This window comes from Pituophis catenifer, unplaced genomic scaffold (genome assembly GCF_029215685.1).
Source record: "Pituophis catenifer annectens isolate HBS135680 unplaced genomic scaffold, rPitCat1.0.hap2 SCAF_1, whole genome shotgun sequence".
Taxonomy (NCBI): Eukaryota; Metazoa; Chordata; class Lepidosauria; order Squamata; family Colubridae; genus Pituophis; species Pituophis catenifer.
Window position 1 is genome coordinate 281,598,304 of NW_027256881.1, and position 18,699 is coordinate 281,617,002.

An 18,699-nucleotide genomic window follows, 5' to 3' on the forward strand; every position below is an offset into this window, starting at 1 on the left:
ACTGTGAAAAACGGTCATAAGTCACTTTTTTTATTGCCGTTGTAACTTTGAACTGTCAGTAAATGAACTGTTGTAAGTTGAGGACTACCTGTACAATAACACAGGAACGCAGTTATTTTACTGTCCTTCAATCTTTCGCCATTTGTCCTAATTGTTTAAGGCAAAAATCCTATTCAAGAATAGAACATAGAGGGAGGAAAACTAACAACTGCGAGACAGTGAAAATGACAACTCTTTCCCTCTCGGCATTTAATGCTTTTAAAAATTAGGAGTGTAAGATCTAGTCTGAAAAAACCACCAACACTAGATATTGTTAAAAATTTTCTGTATCCCTTTGCCAGTATTTATTGCTGGTCAAGATTTTTCCAGTTCAGATGTGTTAACATTTACAGATTCTTTTAAAGCTGAACCCGAGAGAAATGTTCGAAGTCAAAAACAAAAAACAAGAGCGTTCCCCCAAATTTCCTCTTCTTCCAATGGAACAACAACAGCGCCGGGAAAGAGGGCGGAAGTCGGCGAACCGTAGACATGCACAGACCCAAAACAATTCCTAGAGGTGCCCGTTCCTCCAGATACCTCTAGGACTATTCATCTACCTCTCCATGATCAAAACGAACGCGGTGCTGGGCGGTCTTTGGCAGAAAGCCGAGCCGGGGGGGGGGGAGGTTGTTCACGTGACCATCCCGCGTAACGCGACGGCGCCTGTGGCTCTGAGTGGCGCGTTTGCGGCCTAGTTTCCTTTGCCGGGTCGAGAAGAGTGGAGGCTGTTGGGCCTGTTTGTCTTCGGCCGCTGCTTTCGGTGAGAGAGCGCGGGGCAATGCCCGTGCAGCTTATCCTTATGGATAAAGAGGCGGGACCGAGGAGGGATGGGGTTTGGGCGACTTGGGGCACCCGTGTCGGGGGGGGGGGTCGCTTCAGGAATGGGGGGGGCTGAAGGTGGCCCTTTTGGAGCTTTTCAGGGAAGGTTATGACGCTTTGGGGGGGAGGGGAGAGAAGGTTTGGATGCTTCCCTTCTCCTTTTAAATCATCGTGCTCCATGGTGGGGGGGAAAAGGGGTGTAGAGGGCGGCGAAGGCGATACCGAAGGCCACTCTGTCGAGGCCTAAAAGCCGGGCCCGTTCGGAATAGATATCCATTCCCCCCCCCTCCCCAAGCCCATCCATCCGCCTTGGCTTGCTTGCATGCAGTAACCTCGGCGCTTGACCAGCGCAGCATCGAGAGCTGAATTGGCGTGTGTGAGGGAATAATTGCGAAGCAAACCCTCCACCGGCAGGTAGAAAGATCGTTTAAAACACGAGGGTGGTGGAGGTTTTTTTTTTTAATTTTTTTTGAAAACTAATAAACGAATTACGAAGGTTTTTTTTTTTTAATTTAAACTAATAATCTCAGAGACTCCAAAAGGATTCCTTAAGAGGAGCTTTTGCGAGTCCGCCAATGTTTTTTTTTTTTCTTTTCAGGAAGCAGCTCATTTAGAAAACGGTATTTAAAAGGGCTCGTTTTTAATCACCTTCATCGTTTCTTGAAATGGAAGGTGTTGTAGAACCGTGCGAGTCTCACATGGTGTAGGATCAATCACGACCGTTTTAAGTAGCGATTAATCATCCCTGAAAAGCACCACAGGGCTATGCGTTTTATTTTTATGGCTCTGCCGTCTTCTGCGGACGGTTTTAAATACATTTGTAATCTTATATTTGCTTATCTGACATTAAAGCCAAACTTGACTGTTTTTTTAAGGGGGATTGCCCTGTAAATAGTATTAAAAATGTACTCTAAGCCCCAAAATATTTACTTGAAATGAAATCTAAACGAATTAAATTTGTAATCCAGAAAAGAGAAGGTAATCTCAGAAAAACAGATGGTAAGGTAATGAGAAGATATGAGGAGATAATCTCAGAAAGACAGGTGGTAAGTTGACTTTAAGTGCATCTTTTGTGTTTAGCTTTGAAATGTGGTTATCCATAGCCTGTTAGCAGCTTTATTGTATTTCAAGTTTTAGGTGCTTGGTGGTGTTTCTTTCTCTTGCTTTTCTCTCCTTGCTTCAGTCAAGATGCCATCAATTAAAGAAGAGAAGGTGACAGTTGTGTCTAGTAGAAGGGCCTTTGCACAGTCTTGTGCACCAGTTCCTAGATCAGGAGGCTCTGTCCACAGTCATTCATGTCTCCCCATTGGACTACTGTAGAGTAACATACTCTACATGGCCCTACCCTGGAAGAGTATCTGGAAGCTTCAGGTGTAGAATATGTGTTTCCAGAACATCACATGTTGTACCTCTGTTCCACAAGCTGCATATGTTGCCACTTTGCTCTGGGTCCAATTCAAGGTCCTGGTATTATCCTTTAAAGCCCTTCCTGGTGTGTGACCAGGTTATGTAAGAGACTGCCTCCCCCCTATTACATCTGCCTGTTCCTCTGAGTGTTAGAGAATGCAGACTGTGGGTTCTGTCTGCTAGGGATTTACACTTGATGGGTACCAGGAGGCAGGCATTCTCCCGGTCCTAAAATGAGGCGAGGCTCCATTCCTGTTGATGTTCAGGAGGTCCCTCAAGACCTGGTTTTGTTACCAGGCTTTCTCCCAGGGGAATCAGTGAAAACTTATTTGTTATAATGGCTGCAGTTGATAATTACTTTGCCATACAGTTTTTCATTTTTAATAATGTTTGTTTTAAATTTTAAGAATGACTTTTTATGTATTTATACGCTTGATTTTTGTTTAAGTCATAATATTTTTTTATAATGTTCTTTCTGCATTAACATTTTTATTGAGTTATAAAGTAATGTAAAATACAAAGTAAATAGGAAAGCAGTGGGGAGGAAAAGAGGAAGGAGGCGTGAGGAAAGGTAAGAAAAAATAAAAAGCATTGACTTTCGACTCTGTTACAATAAAATAAGGCATTAACATCAAATCCCAACTTTTTGCTTTTTCATAATAATATGAACAACCCATTTCTATAGAGATCAGTCTAATCAATAAAACCCAAAGTCAGAGTTTCATTCTTCTCCATATCAAGCACGAAGTTCAGAAGCGGTCTCCATGTGGAAACAAAAGTACCTATAATGTCTAATCATGTGATTCCTGAAATATCTTTTATCTTTTTCTCTATTCTGTTTTATAATTTCAAGGAAAAAAATGTGTACTGTGTTAATTTTAGAATTTGCAGAAATATTCATAGATTTTATCATTATACCAAAGTAAACCAGAACAATTGATTATTAATAAAGTACTACCTGTTCTTGAAAATGCCACTTGACACTAACTTCTGTTATTTCCTCATATAGTTACTAACTGTTACTTGGGAACAGTTAGATTCTGAGTGGAACAACTGATGAATATAGCTGAATCAATTGAATTATTCAGAAGTATTTTGCTCATTAGTAAGACCATAATGCTACGTTAAACTATATTGTGTAATATAGTTTTTTGATAACTATGTCGTGGGTCAGTGTCTGGTTTCACCCAGTTGTTTGGATTTCATTTTTTTTTTACTCAGTCGGAAGAAGGATTCCCCTCCTAAACGTTTTCCTTTTGTTTTCTGCTGTTTTTCTTTTTGCTGCATGTTCTTCATTTTGCATATTTTCATTTGCAGAACTTTTGTTTATTTCCTAATTTTAAATTTTTTTAAATATTATTTAGTCAGCCTTTTCTTCTTTACTTATGACCCCTTTTGTTTCTGAATTAAGCTAATTCCCTCAGCAATCTTTCATGGATCAGAAATTGTTCTGTATCTCTTTGTTATTGGTTAATCTTCATTTTATCAATCATATTTTGCTTGTTTAAATTATTCTTGATTTCTGAACATAAAACCACTTAAATTTGCTTTTTGAAACTTTGCTTTGGAAATACCATAATTGGAAAAACTAGAATAGGACTGTGTAAAGCATGTTCCACAACTGACACTTATAATCACATAAAATAATTAATATGCTTTCATTTTTCTATTCTTAAAATTTGGAATTTTAATAATCTGCCTTCAGATGACTTTTTATGTGAAAATAAATTAAGTGAAAGATGCTTTCAAATAAATATAGAATTATAGCCTCATCTAATCTGCTTTTGAATAAAAAAATGAAGAGATGAAGCACTTTTTGATTGAATATTTTATTTTGTTTATTTATTTTGCAATTCTACAAAATCATTTAAAACAGATTACATAAAGAAACTTAAATCTGAGCAAGCAATAAATAATTCTCGTCAATGAGCACAAAAAAGGTTCTGTCTTGTATAAGGTTTTACTAACCTGCTTTTTTAACACCTTAATAAAGAGTATTAATCTCTTCTTTATCATCCCCTATTAGAAAGTAAAAGCATGTCAAAAATTCAGCAAATTTATACAGTATGCAATATCTCATCTACAAGACTATTTGTTTCACTAATCCATATAGAAGAATCTTTAGAACAACTGGCACTGATGCACAGCAGACCAACAACAGATTCCTTTCCACTTCCGGCAGCTGACTTTTTGTGCTGATTATATGAGAAAAATTTTCATTTCCAGTGTGTCCAATCTATATAGAATTATAGTAGGCTAGCATCTAAGGGTGGATGCTCTATGACTTTGTTGTCAACTAGAATGGTGGATGTCAGTTTGTTTTATCTCCAATCCATGTTTCCATGTTAAATATGCAAAAGACAGTGCGCAATCAGTTCAGGAATCAATTGGAAATGCTGGAGGAAGGAGAGAGTGATTTCCATTCTTCCTCCACTATTTCACTGTATTATTGTACAATGTAAACTCTGTACACTATGGGTAGGTAGAAGGGCATTTCTAACATAGTATATATAAAGCTAAGTAGGCCTTTAGAAGTAGTGTGACCATAGTTTATTCCCTTGCTCCTGACAGAACTCCTTGAAGTTGCACATGCAACATGGTTACAAGAAGACTGCTTAAATATAAGATTGCAACAAATAATCAATAATCCAGAAAATAGCATAAATAAAAACTCCAGCTCTGTAAAGCAGCAAAAAGAAAATATCATCTCAAGATAGACATTTTTGAAAAAATATTGGCAGTTACCCTGAATTACCTCGCAGCGAGATGGACAACAAATAAATTTAATAAATATAAATAAATAGAGCACATATTATTAGCTTCAGAAAGTCATATGGGAATGGATACCAGGGATTTGAACCCATTGAGCCTGTTTCACAACTGGAGTGCTGCTACAGAAAAGACCTATTAAAGAATCATGTCCAAATTCTAGTTGGAAGAAGATTGCAGATAGTCATTGATGTATAACAGTTCATTTAGTGACCTTTTGAAGTTACAATGGCACTGATAAAAGTGACTTATGGCCATTTTTCACATGACCATTGCAGCATCTACATGATCACAAGATCAAAAATCAGATGCTTGGCAATTGTTTTATATTTATGACAATTGCAGTGTCCCAGGATCATGTGATCAGGGGTGGGTTCCACTTACCTTTACTACCAGTTCGCAACAGGAGCACATGCGCAGATCGTCCATTATCACGTCCGGGTGGCTGGGCACCATTACTACCAGTTCGCAAGAACTGGACCGAACTGAGAGCAACCCACCACTGCATGTGATCCTCTTGTACCTTCTGACAAGCAAAGTCAATGAGGAAGCCAGATTCATTTAACCATGTTAACTTAACAACTGCAGTGATTCACTGAACAATTGTGGCAAGAAAGGTCATAAAATGAGGCAAAACTCAATGTCTCACTTAACAACAGAAATTGTCTCATTTGTGGTCGTACGTCAAAGACTACCTGCATTACAGAAGATTGTCTCCTGTATCTTTAGGCTACTGTATTTTGTTAACTAATGATAATATTTTAAACTAACTTGGTATTTTTCTAAGAGCTTTTGAAACACCTCTACTGAACTAGTAACTAACATAATCAGCTTTTATGATTATGGGTTAAATACATTTCTAAAATGTGTGCTGTTCAATCAGAAATACAATTTTAATGAAAATGATTTAAATCAATTTGACTAAATTTAATAGAAATTCTATTGCTACACAATGGTATATATAGATATATGCGTGCCTTCCTATTTAAACAATTGTAACATCTGTATAACTGCCTGGAACTATTGTTTTAACCCAGTAATAGAATAATGTCATTCTAAAAGAGGAAGCAAGCTAAGGATCATAATAAAATTCTTTTTTGACACCAATACAATTAGGTTTGATAGAATTAAACAAATGATTATTGGTTGCTGGCCCTAAATAATTTAGAATAAATCATTTTTACAGAAATTTGAGGAGATTTTATAACAGGTAGACACATTTTCTAGTACAGTCAAAAACTACATTAGTTGATAAGAATGCTTAAAGAGGTATTATTTTTCAGTCGCGTAAAGATGTATCTAGTTTTGTCCAATGAGCCACTGAATTAGACCCTAAAGAGAGCTGAAAATAACATTTATGAACTTTTATCAAATGCATCTTCCACTAAACTGTTGGAATTACTCTGGATATTTTATTGCAATGATAAGGAACATTAGAAGAAGTTTTAGATGGCTGAAGTTTGTAAATTTTAAATGGAATAAGTTATATGTTGCTTTAATTTCCTTATGTTTTATATTTCCAAAGTACTTTGTTGTTCTGTTCAAGTGATCCCACTTTTATTTGGTATCTTTTTATATTTAATCTTTGGCACATTGGGAAGATCTTTTTCAGGATACATTTCAGTTCTGTTTGTTATTTTATTCTATAATACACTAAACACTCCCTTTATTGTGGAGTTTCAGATTAAATCAGATTCCTTTGTTACCATCATGGTTTGTTTGATAGGAGTCAGAAGTGAACATGAGAGCAAAAATGTTTTTCCTTGATGTCAGTTTGAGGTAATTATGATGAGAAAAGCCTCTGTCAGTATTCTGCAAGTGAGGTGTGACTCCATCTCTGCCTTACAGTACTAGATTCAGTGAAGTAAAACTCCTTTCCAGAAACTGGAGACTCAGCAGGCCTCATAGAGAGCATCTGGAGGTATAATTTATGCTCCAGATGGCCCATCTATGCGCTGGAATATTATGAACTATTTGAAAGTATTTGAGGCAATGCATATCTTGATCCAAGCTGCTATTTTAATATATATATTTTATTAATGTTGTTATTCATGTAAAATAGCAAAGCCCTGAATTTACTTTCTTAGGATTCTCTTATTTATTTTGTAGTAAATAGTCCAGAAGAGCTGTTATTTCTGTTTATCTTATCTAAATTAATATTTTTTCACACATTAGTATCCTCAAAGGAGGAATATAGAGATAACTTTCATAGAAAATTCTCTGTAAATATTCAGTAATGGACATTTCAAAAGATTAATGGTTCTGGATCTGATTGTTCTTTGCTTTTTTTTAGGTTCTTTTTAAAATGTCTTTTCCACCTCACTTAAACCGTCCTCCGATGGGAATCCCAACCCTTCCACCTGGAATTCCACCTCCACAGTTCCCAGGTTTTCCTCCACCTGTACCTCCTGGTAAGTTACATCAGAAACTCATCAAATTAGCCTCATTTTTCCATCACTGATTAATAAATCTTTAAAATCACAATTAACTAAATATAGCTGCATTGGGTAAATTAATAAGGAAAATAATCTTTATAAATATAGTTTTCTTGCATTTCTATTTAGCAGGTATTTTAAAATTGGGGTTGATTCTTGATAACTGTTAACACAATTTCTCTTCACAGGGACACCAATGATTCCTGTGCCAATGGGTATTATGGCTCCTGCACCAACGGTAAGCATAATATAAAATACAACTTGTGTAAACTTTATGGAAATAATTGCAAGATTTGATTACTTTTATGTCATCTTTCAAAATATTAGTGTCTAACTAATAATAGCAGTTAATAGAAATCAATTACAAAAATATTGAATACTGCTAGCCAGCTGGTGCAAAGCTAGATCGCCCACTGTAGTGTACCGTAGATAGCACGCATGTGTGAACAAAATGAACTCGCAATCTTAGGCTGCCAGAATTATTCTGTGGTAAACCTAACTAAATCTAACTTTGATTATTGTTTGAAAAATGTCTTGAGATCATTCCTAAATTGGAACGATCATTACCATTGCCCCAATAATCATGGTTGAAGCCAAGAAGGAAAGAGTTTTACAATAAAGAGGAAGAAATGGAGTTTCTTAATTGGCATGCTCCAAAAATAAAAGAAAAATCACTTGTAAAGAGTGAAAATTTTATTTGTGCTGATCTCCATTTCTAAAAGATCATTCAGTTGTTTAAACACAGGGATGGGCAATTTTATGGCTGTTGGAACACTCCCCAATCCTGTGGCCAAATTTGGTGGCAAAACTTTGTATCAATAAGTGCATAATAGAGGCATCAACTTACACTACTTTTTTTTTTATTTGATTTATATGCCGCCCTTCTCCGGAGACTCAGGGCGGCTTACAATGCGTTAAGCAATAGCCTTCATACTTTTGTATATTTATACAAAGTCAGCTTATTGCCCCCACAAACTGGGTCCTCATTTTACCTACCATAGAAAGGATGGAAGGCTGAGTCAACCTTGAGCCTGTTGAGATTCGAACTTACAGTAATTGCAGACAGCTGGTGTTAATCACAATGCTTTTAGTCTGGTGAGCCACCAGGCCCCTTGCTACTCTAAACATTTCAAATCCCCAAAATGGAGAGGAAAAGCAAATACTGAACCTATTACATGACTGGTTGCAATCCAAGGAGCCAAAATAATAGCTTTTAACAAAGTCGCTGCCAAATTTCAAAAAACGACCATCTCTATTTTAATTAATATTTCCAAATTTTAAGGAAAGTTATTCCTCTCAGGTGGCATTTTAAATATGAAGCAATATATGTAGATTATTAAAAAATTATAAATTTAAATAGAAGCATTCTGAATTTCTATATAATTTCCTATTTGCATTATTTTGTATGCAAGTTGATTTTTGCAGAATCGCCTGAAAAAAATTGCATGAAATCTCTGTTATAGAGAAAGCTATTCAGGCAAAATTAATTAATATTGATCTTCAAAGTAAATGTGACTCAGGATTTATATAGCATTTGTTTTCAGTAATGTTTAAGTTATTTGACCATGTTGTTGATACGTTAAATAATGTAGTTCTTCTACATTTCTGGACTTTTTCTTCTAATGAAGATACGATAAGGCTTTTTCCTCTGAAATTTAACAGTAGGAATCTCTTTATTTTCAGGTATTGGTTCCAACTACAGTGTCAATGGTTGGCAAACACATGGGTGTTAGAAAGGAACATCCAGGTCTAAAGAACAAAGAAAATGATGAAAACAGTGGCCCCACCACCACTGTCTTTGTAGGCAACATATCTGAAAAGGCATCAGACATGCTTATACGACAGCTTCTTGCTGTAAGTAACATAACAGTATTAGAACTTAGTCCTGCAGATCGTAATTCGATATTTTGACATCTGTTTTGTTATACTTGTGTACTGATTTAAAATGCTCCATTGGCCAAGATTTAAACTTGCAACTTATGGCATTTCATTTCCGTGCAGAATTTTTCATCTCAGCTTCATATGGTAGTGAATAGTTCCTCTCATTTTCTATACACTCACAAAGTATCACGTAGATGTGGGGGTCTTTAATGCCTTTCAAATATTTTGGATGCTAGTTGTTGCACAGCCATTGATAAATGATAGTAGTAATTACAGTCCAAAATATGTGGAATACCCAATATTATCTTGCTGCATTAGCCAAATAAATTTCCATTCCACTGCTGCCATCATCATGCCTGGCCCTGGACCCAACAAAACGTCCTTCATTGAGGTTAGAAATATTGCTCAGGCATGGTCTATGAAATCAGAATTTAGATGATACAAGTAGCAATATTTTTGCAAAGAAAATACTTAATAGAGTGGATAATTGTTAAGTGTTGTCAATATACTTGTTTTCCGGTGACCATGTGGATAAATGTTTTAGCAATCAGATGTGGCTATTTCAAGAATAGTCTTGCAATCCACTTTCTGTCATTTTTCTACTTTGCCAATTAAAGTCATTTTTCCTACGTCAGCCTATGCACTATATTCCCAAAATATGTAAGTTTTTGCTTTCTGACTGTCTTGAAAGAGCATTAAGTCTTTATTTGGACCAGGATTGATTGATTTTTGCAGTTCATGGTACTCTTAGTAACTATCCAAATCCATAATTCAGGGACCTCTATCTTCTTTGTATAATAATTAAATGTATTAATCATTAACAGGAATTATTCTAGAAGGCATTCCTTAAAAATAAAACTATTTAGGGAAGTAGATGTACTGAATATACTTCTTATGATGTATATTCAGCCATTGTCCACCAACATTTATGCCTTTTTAAACAATGTTTTTCAGAAATGTGGGTTGGTTTTGAGTTGGAAGAGAGTTCAAGGAGCATCTGGAAAACTCCAAGGTATGTGCATTTTCCAAAAAATAAGACCAAGTCTTGTTTTCTTTTAGACTTGAAAATAAGCACTTGGGCTTATTTTCGAGGTGGTCTTACTTTTTTTGAGGTCCAGCAGGCCAGATTTGGTGAGCTGGACATGCCATGAATGCACCGTCGCCTCCATTCCGAACTTTCAGCGTTCGGAATGGAGGCTTTTTGGCGAACGGGAGGAAAGGGGGGGGGTTCCTGCCTGTCATCCTTCCCTCAGTCTGTGCTGAGCTTGAGGAATGGATGACATTCATATATATATGAACATACAAGGTTTGTGAATTTTCTCATATTCATTTATTTTATTTATTTGCCATATTTAAGAAGTGTCCATCACCCTCTGGGCAATGTACAATAAAATATTAAAAGCATAGAAAACAGTATGTAAAATTTGAAAGAAGCAGGGAAGGTTAAAGATTGATGAAAAGGCAGAGGGGAGGGCTTTCAGTCCTCACTGTCAATAGTTGTGAAAAGAAAAATGATGATAGGAGGTCGTATTTGATCATTGCAGTTGGCTTAAGGAATTATATTTGCACAATGCTGTGATCTTCAGTGGTTTTTCCTTAGTACCATCAAATTGGTGACAATATTTCAGCTGCTCCATTTCCTATCTTTATAGTATGTTGCAACAACATAAATCACTGTGTCATTTTGAAATTTATTATTGAATTTGATCAGCTATTTTGGGCTTTTACTTAAGAGACAGCAACATAGAATAGATGCTCCTAACTTAAAACATTTGAATGTATAGGATTGACAAGACCTTTTTTCTGAATATTTAAAAATGTACTTTATAGAGGTCTTTATAACACAGAAAATAATTTGCATTGAAAAGCAGTCCTGTAATTGTCAATAGAGTCATTTGCCTGTATGATTTCTACATTTATATTTAAATTCTCAATTATTTCTAGCTTTTGGATTTTGTGAATATAAAGAACCCGAATCCACACTACGTGCACTGAGATTGCTACATGATCTCCAGATTGGAGAAAAGAAGCTACTTGTTAAAGTTGATGCCAAAACAAAGGCTCAGCTGGATGAATGGAAAGCAAAAAAGAGGGCATCCAATGGGGTATGTATACAAATTAAGAAATATATAAAATAGAAAATAATTGATAGACATACTTTCCTTATACCTCTTTTGTTGCTTTGTTTCTGTTCAGTCTGTTGCGTTGAGTTTATGGTTCTTTTGTAGATTAAGCTCCATGGAACTCCTTTGTTTTCCAGTTTTCATGATCAGGAGTTATAATAAATTCTGTTAACATTTGCTAAATGTTATAGATTTTATTTTTTACCTTACAACGTGAATGTATGTTAGGGATTTGCATTTGGAAGCTGTAGGCCAAATACCTTCCCATGTTTATGCAATTTTGAATATGATTGTTGTCCATAGAATTAAAAATGGCAGTGCTTTGACATAATTCTTTTAGTATTTAGGAAAAAGATATCACATTCTTTGTTTAAGGAATTTAGTTTTATACATGGAGGCTTATCATTCACTACCAGGCACTGTATCCATATGAAGTATCAGGCCAGCACAATCAACCAGGCACAAAATGATAATCTGAATAATAGCCATAATTTTGAGCTTGTGCCTTTATGACAAAGAAGTGAAGAAATTTTCTGTTTGGAAGTTGTGAGCTGTAGAACAAAGAAAGCTCATAGAGCAAGTCCTTGTTTAGCAACTGCCTTGCTAAGTGACCATTCACAAATTATGTAATAAATTATAATTTAAAGATCATTTTCTGACCAATATGTGCACTTACAGCCAAATGTTTGTGCCTGACAAGAACAAACGATGGAGAGTAATACTGGCAGAGCTCCATGAGAGAACTTTATCTAAAAGGGTAGCAGCAACCAAAGATCTTCGCAGCATCTTTCTCTCTCAATCAAATGGTTTGCTTGGCAACCATTTTGCTTAGCAACCATTTGCCAGAACCAATTGCAGTTGCTAAATGAGGACAACCTGTATTTTCATTTCTGTTATCTTTAAAAACTCATGCATTTCATGTAATCCTGAATAAAAGGAAAATAATTGATATTTCAGGAAGATTTTAAGCCTTTTGTTTTTATGAGTTATAGCATACAGTTGAAAACTGGAAGAATTAATCAAATTAGTTCTGAATAACACTTTCACTTTGCAAAATTATTTTAATATCACCTATCCAATACCCTCTGTTAGTTCTTTTCAAGCTGTTCTTAATATGACAGCTTCTCTGTCAGTTGTAATCCCTTCCCTCCTCCTTCCCTTGCTTCTTAGCTACTGCTGCTTAGTGAGATTTTCTTTTTTCTGTTCTTTGTTTCTTCACCTGGCATTTGACTGGATAAACTGTCTTGGAATTTAAGGTGAGAGTCCCTTTGGTTTTCTCTCTAAAGAAAAGTTTTAGCAATAATTTTTTAAGTTCATCAATCATTTGTTACCGTTTATTTTAAAGAATTTGAGATAGCATTTAAAGAATATTGAATGGGGCACAATAAAATTGGGGCACTTTAAAATTAATATGTACATTAATTTAATAAATACATTTATCTTCATAATCTGGTTTTGTTTGCTATTAGGATTGCAATCAGGGTTGCATTGTCATCTTTAGAAATATGAACATGTGCTGGCTGTTTATGACGAATTATTCAAAAAATTAAATTGCTTAATTTTTTATATTTGTAATTGTTATAAACTATCTCATTCAAAATGTTAGAAATGTGTTAAGTGTTTTAAAACTAAAATAATGTGAAGGAAGAACGGGGACTTGTTCCAGGTGTTATAATATATAACTTTCTTGGAAATTATATTTTAGCAATGTTTAGAGACAATATACAATAGAATATAAATAAATTACATGTACAGAACATCAAATTTATTAATATGTGCTATGATTACACATTATTTGGAAATCAGGTTTTATAGATTTAAAATTAAAGCTCTAAGAATTTATCATGTAAACTGTCATATATATGAGCCAGTTGCCAAGAGTCCGAATTTTGATCATGTGACCATGGGGATACTACAGGGGTCATAAGTGTGAAAAACACTCATAAGTCATGTTTTTCAGTGCCATTGTAACTTCAAAGAGTCACTAAATGAATGGTTGTAAATCGAGAGTTACCTATATTAACTTGGATTATCACTATACAGAGAAGCTTAAAATTATATTATTTGCCGCATGGAAAATGCAAATGCGTACCACTTAATCTTGTTTACAGAGTGTATACTTTATAGGGCACAAGTTTAATTAAAGGAGTTTTTGCAAAGTTTCAGTACGCGTGTTTTTTGTGAGCAGGGAAGATAAAAAACACCATCTGTTTCATAATTCTGAAGCTGCAAAGTTAATAAGATCATCTGAGTAGTTGTGCAGCATTAATTTCTCAGTTTTAATATTGTGAGGAATCTGTGACTGGTTTTGTAAGATGTGTGGCAAAGCAGCTAAAGGATGTTAGGTTTTCATGCCCAGTTATGAACAACTCCTTCTTTGGCTTTTCCTGCCTCACTCACCGAAGATCACTGAGTGGAATCTAAGGGTATATGACTTATTTATCTTTCCACAGGAAAACCTTGGGATAGCAACCTCCATCCCATAAAGAGCCCTACATCTGACTTTTCATAAAGGAAAAGCCAGCACATGAGATTGATAGATAAGGGAATGATAACTATGTTTTTAGTAATTCCAGCAAAATATTATCCCCCCCCCCCCGGCCCGGTTTATAATATATCAATGTTTTCTATTCTAACCTTGTAGAATAGATATTGTTTCATTCATGTTCATTACTTGATAGTTTTGATGCAATACAGATAGTCCTTGAGTTACGACCACAGTGGAGCTCAAAATTTATGTTGCTAAGTGAAACATTTGTTAAATGAGTTTGCCCATTTTACGCCTTCTTGCCACAGTTGTTAAGTGAATCATTGCATTTGTTAAGTTAGTAACATGGTTGTTAAGTGAATCTGGATTCCCAATTGACTCTGCTTTCAGAAGGTCACAAAAGCTGATCACATGACCCCAGGACACTGCAACCGTGGTAAATATGAACCAGTTGCCAAACATCTGAATTTTGATCATGAGACCATGGGGATGCTACAATGGTTGTAGGTGTGAAAAAGAGTAATGTCACTTTTTTTAGTGCCGTTGAAACTTTGAATGGTCACTAAATGAACTGTTGTAAGTCGAGGACTACCTGTAATGATAATGATTATGTTGCCTTAGCTGTTTAGGGCAAGTAAGAGGGTAAAAATATAAAAGTTTTGTTTATTTGCCATTTCCATTATGACATTGTTTATATTGTTTCTTAGAACTCCAGGCCAGAATCTGCAGCCGATGATGATGAAGCCCTGGATGAAGAAGCAAAGAGAAGAGACCAGCTAATTAAAGGGGCAATTGAAGTGTTAATTCGAGAATATTCCAGCGAGCTCAATGCCCCCTCTCAAGAGTCTGATTCTCATCCCAGGAAGAAGAAAAAGGAAAAGAAGGAGGACGTATGTGTTTTGATTTTGGACACAAACAGATTTACTTCATCTCTCCTTATAATAAGGGCCAAACCTTGTGCCATACATTAGCTCAAAGCATCTGATGAAACCACAAATCAACAAGCCTTGATGTTAGCAGCACTTACATGTGTCATACTGAAATTAAATCAGTTCTAAATGTCAAACCCTGTGGATGATGTAGGTGTGTATACACAAGGGTTGAATGCCCAGACTTGGAGCTGCAGGTTTGATTCAGCCTTTCATCCCTTCAGAATTCATTTATTGAAATCATTGATGATTGTTCTTTATGGTGGAGAGGTGTTTTGACATCTTAAACGTAAAAGTCCTGCCTATTAACATTTGTTATTTTAAAAGGCCAAAAGCTCTGGGCCATAGGGGTTCACACTGATGTCATAATCACAAAGTACCTTCTTTGATGTCCTGTTTTGATTATGTTTGTGCACATAAGTGAGAAGCTGTTTGTTATTCTTGGGGAAAAGCTATGCTGTTATAAAATGGTTTGTTATTATTTGGCAATTAAGCCATTTGACTTCCAGATTTTTAAAGTGTTAACATGGCACAGAATGCCGTATTCCACCTTCTGTGGAAAAACCTAGTCATAAGTGGACTAAAAATAAAATTCACTTTGGGAGAAAGTACTTTGCAAATACTTGCATGCTTGACTGTTACTGAGTCACAACTAGAGTTAACCGATGGGATTTGGCTTGAGTTTGCAGCTCTCCTGCTAACTTTAATTTTCTTTTACAACTATTGGGTTTGAAAATCAGTACCAAAAAACAATCAGAGTTGTTATGCATTTCCTTTTGCTTTCCTTTTATGTTTAGCCTTCAATTAATCTGAGTAAGCCTTGTGCTGAAGTTTTTATTTATTTTAGTTCCTTAAAGATGCTCATTCCCCTAAAATTCATCCACATGGTGGATTATCTTCTGAATATACAGCAACTCTTATAATGGTACTGAAAAAATAAGTGTTAATAAAAATCACTTCTTGTTAGCCCACTTTACATTAATTGAATATTGAATTTCCTAATGTTTAGATTAGGATTATTTCAAATTGCACATTGCTTACATAGTTGAACTTTAAGTGTGCTCTGTTCTTTTCACCTGTTGAGAAGATGAAAGTGCATCCTTTTCCCTTAGCAAGTGGAACTAAAGTCTTTATGTGTTGGGGGAGAAAAGAAATTGAGGTGTGTGCCATGTAAAGTTGGGTTAGAGGCACTTTTGTCTCCTTTGTTGAATGCTTATGGTCATATTTGGTTCCCTTGCCCGGTTCTGTGGTTGTAAAGATGAGATGAGGGATAATGTGGGAGAATAATGTAAGTGTGGGGAAACAAATGGCAAATCAAATCTGACTCTTGATTTCAGTTGTGGGGAACCTCGCTAATTTGCAGTAACTTGGGAACCCCCTTGAGATCATTAAATTTTGCGAATTAGCGAGTAAAGTACAAAATCAAGCTTAAAATATTGCAAAAGGCACTGGCCACTTGTAAACAAGCATAGTTTAGCTTGCAAGATTTCTTTAGTTTGAAAATACTAAAATTGTATCCTACAATTTTAAATGGAGAAGTACTGGGTGAGGTGGCACCCAATAAACCTTTGCTGAAAAGTAGATCAGTAAAAGGAGAATTAGCGAGGTTCTTCGTAATTTTGCTGAGTCAGACCAAAATTCACAGCAATACAATATTGCTTGTTCTACCAACATACGGAACATTGTTTTTTTTCCAGAGTAGTTTGCAATCTATTTTTTAAAAAAAAAATCTCCGTGGATTTTTCCGCAGATTTTCCGCAGATTTCCAGTGGCCCCACTGATACCTTATCCACTCATCACCAAGGTTCGTTTACATTGTAGGCTTTGACAATGACTATGTTTACTGCTAGTTACCAGATTTGTGACTCGTGTCCATCTAATTTTTTTTCATTCATTTAACATCAGACTGTGAGGTTTGGTACTGCAGAAGCCCTTTATTTATCTCTTACAAGACTGGTACAAAACATCTAACCTTCAGTTTTTCTTTTGGTTCTCCCATTCCTTTGTGCATGGATTTTAATATTTTATTTCTTGTTCTGTCCCCCACCTCTTTTTTCCTTTACAGGAGGATATAAATGCTATAGAAATGGAAGAAGATAAAAGGGACCTGATATCCCGAGAGATTAGTAAATTCAGAGATACACACAAGGTAATATACTTCTTTTGCAGCTTATGCAAAATTAGGTTATTGTAAAATCCAGTTTCAATTCCCTCACCCTTTAGAAAATTTGCAAGGACATTACATATCATTTGTTCATCTTTATAGCAGGAATAATGTGTATCTAAACATTCTCACTGCAGTGGTTTAATATTTTAGTTAGTTTTTTTCATATTACTTACTGCATTGCAATCTTCTCTCTTAACACAAATACATTTTTAAAAAATTACCCTTCTACTCTGCTTGTTTTAAAATTAACCCAAAGTGGCTAAAATAACACATAAGACCAAATAACTAAATTGGGCTGCCCTTTGAAACACATTTTGATTCCCATAATAGTCAGGTAATTGTAAAACATAATTCATACTCGCATTATTACTAAGCCCTATTGCTTAGTTTAAATTTAAGATTAAATTTAGTAGCTGAATTGAGAATGGGGGTGAAATAAATTAGGTATTATTTATCAGACTTTACCAAAATTTAGATGCATGGAAGAACTGTAAATTCCCATAAAGCTAATCTATTCATTGACCCCCACCATTATGATAGAGATCATATGGTGACTAATGCAAGATGAAAAACACAGCTTGGAAAGTAACATGGAATAGGATGTAAGTATGAGCTTCTGTTTTTTATTATTTATGGATGCCCCCTCAGAAAAATATGCAAAGGGGTAACTGGCTTGGAAATGTGTTTGCACAGCAAATTCTACCTCAGGATTCCCACCTAGAGAAGTTTCTGATAATGTGAATTTATTAATGTGTTCTGGTTGGGAGGGTTGTGCAAGGGTGGAGAAGTGCAAGCTATGCATGCAGTGTATATCTTGATGTTTAGCTTTCATGGAATAATAACTCTGCATAAAGGCTGGATTACTCCATGCCAGCAAATATGTTCACTCCTGACATGAGAACTCTGTTTGCTAATAATATTGAACGGCGGTATTAAGGTACAAAATGGTAATGTACATTCTGGTTACAGGTCATGCTTATTTGCATTTCTAACTTTTAAGTACAAAATAGTTATATGTTGTTGGCAATGCATAATATTCCACTTGGGAATGAGAACCTGAGGATAAGTATTCCGAAGATGTGTGAAACTGGTCATAATGAAATATGGTTTTATTTCCAAGCCCCAACAAGTAACTAAAATGCAATTAAATGATGTGGTTCAAAAACAAAAACAAAATGTGCTTCCTGTTTCAGAAGCAATTGGGCATATTTATTGCCTGTGATTTATCTTATTGGAAAATATTTTTAATTTACTTTTTGAAATAAATGAAATTCATTCTAATATAAAATGGCTATTTTATATATTGGGTGGGATGATTAAAAAGGGGCTGGCTAGCGAGCGCAGTGAACCTTTGCATGTTTTTTGGTTAGAGTTTACAAAATAATAATCAGACTGTTAGGGTGTCAGCATTGCAGGGGGCGTCCATTTACAGCACAGATGAGTCTGAAGAGAACTTAAGGTAAGATTTTATTATTGTTCTGTCTATACTCTTTACTCATTACTTCAGCATATCTTTAATTCTCTCTCCATTTCATTTTTGCCCCCTTATTTTTTTTGTTTACATGGAAGCAGCCTATTCAAATTTGTATGAAATAACTCTGTTGATTTACTATCTGGCATCTTAAAGGCCGTCATTTAAAGT

At 35.4% G+C, this 18,699-nt stretch overlaps 1 protein-coding gene across 4 annotated transcripts in view; it reads left to right on the forward strand.

Moving 5' to 3' along the window:
- Positions 1-698: 698 nt before the first annotated feature.
- RBM25 (RNA binding motif protein 25) overlaps positions 699-18,699 on the forward strand; it is a 35,581-nt gene continuing 17,580 nt past the window's right edge. For 2 of the 4 annotated variants that reach the window (XM_070939677.1, XM_070939701.1), the window contains exons 1-10: positions 699-799; positions 1,827-1,904; positions 7,328-7,445; positions 7,658-7,707; positions 9,153-9,323; positions 10,305-10,362; positions 11,295-11,455; positions 14,669-14,851; positions 16,641-16,694; positions 16,956-17,039. In XM_070939677.1, coding sequence (XP_070795778.1) covers positions 1,866-1,904; positions 7,328-7,445; positions 7,658-7,707; positions 9,153-9,323; positions 10,305-10,362; positions 11,295-11,455; positions 14,669-14,851; positions 16,641-16,694; positions 16,956-17,039 — 918 coding nt within the window. In that variant the 5' untranslated portion in view covers positions 699-799; positions 1,827-1,865. The remainder of the gene's footprint in view (positions 800-1,826; positions 1,905-7,327; positions 7,446-7,657; positions 7,708-9,152; positions 9,324-10,304; positions 10,363-11,294; positions 11,456-14,668; positions 14,852-16,640; positions 16,695-16,955; positions 17,040-18,699) is intronic. The other 2 variants (XM_070939693.1, XM_070939685.1) reach the window with 2 other exon arrangements.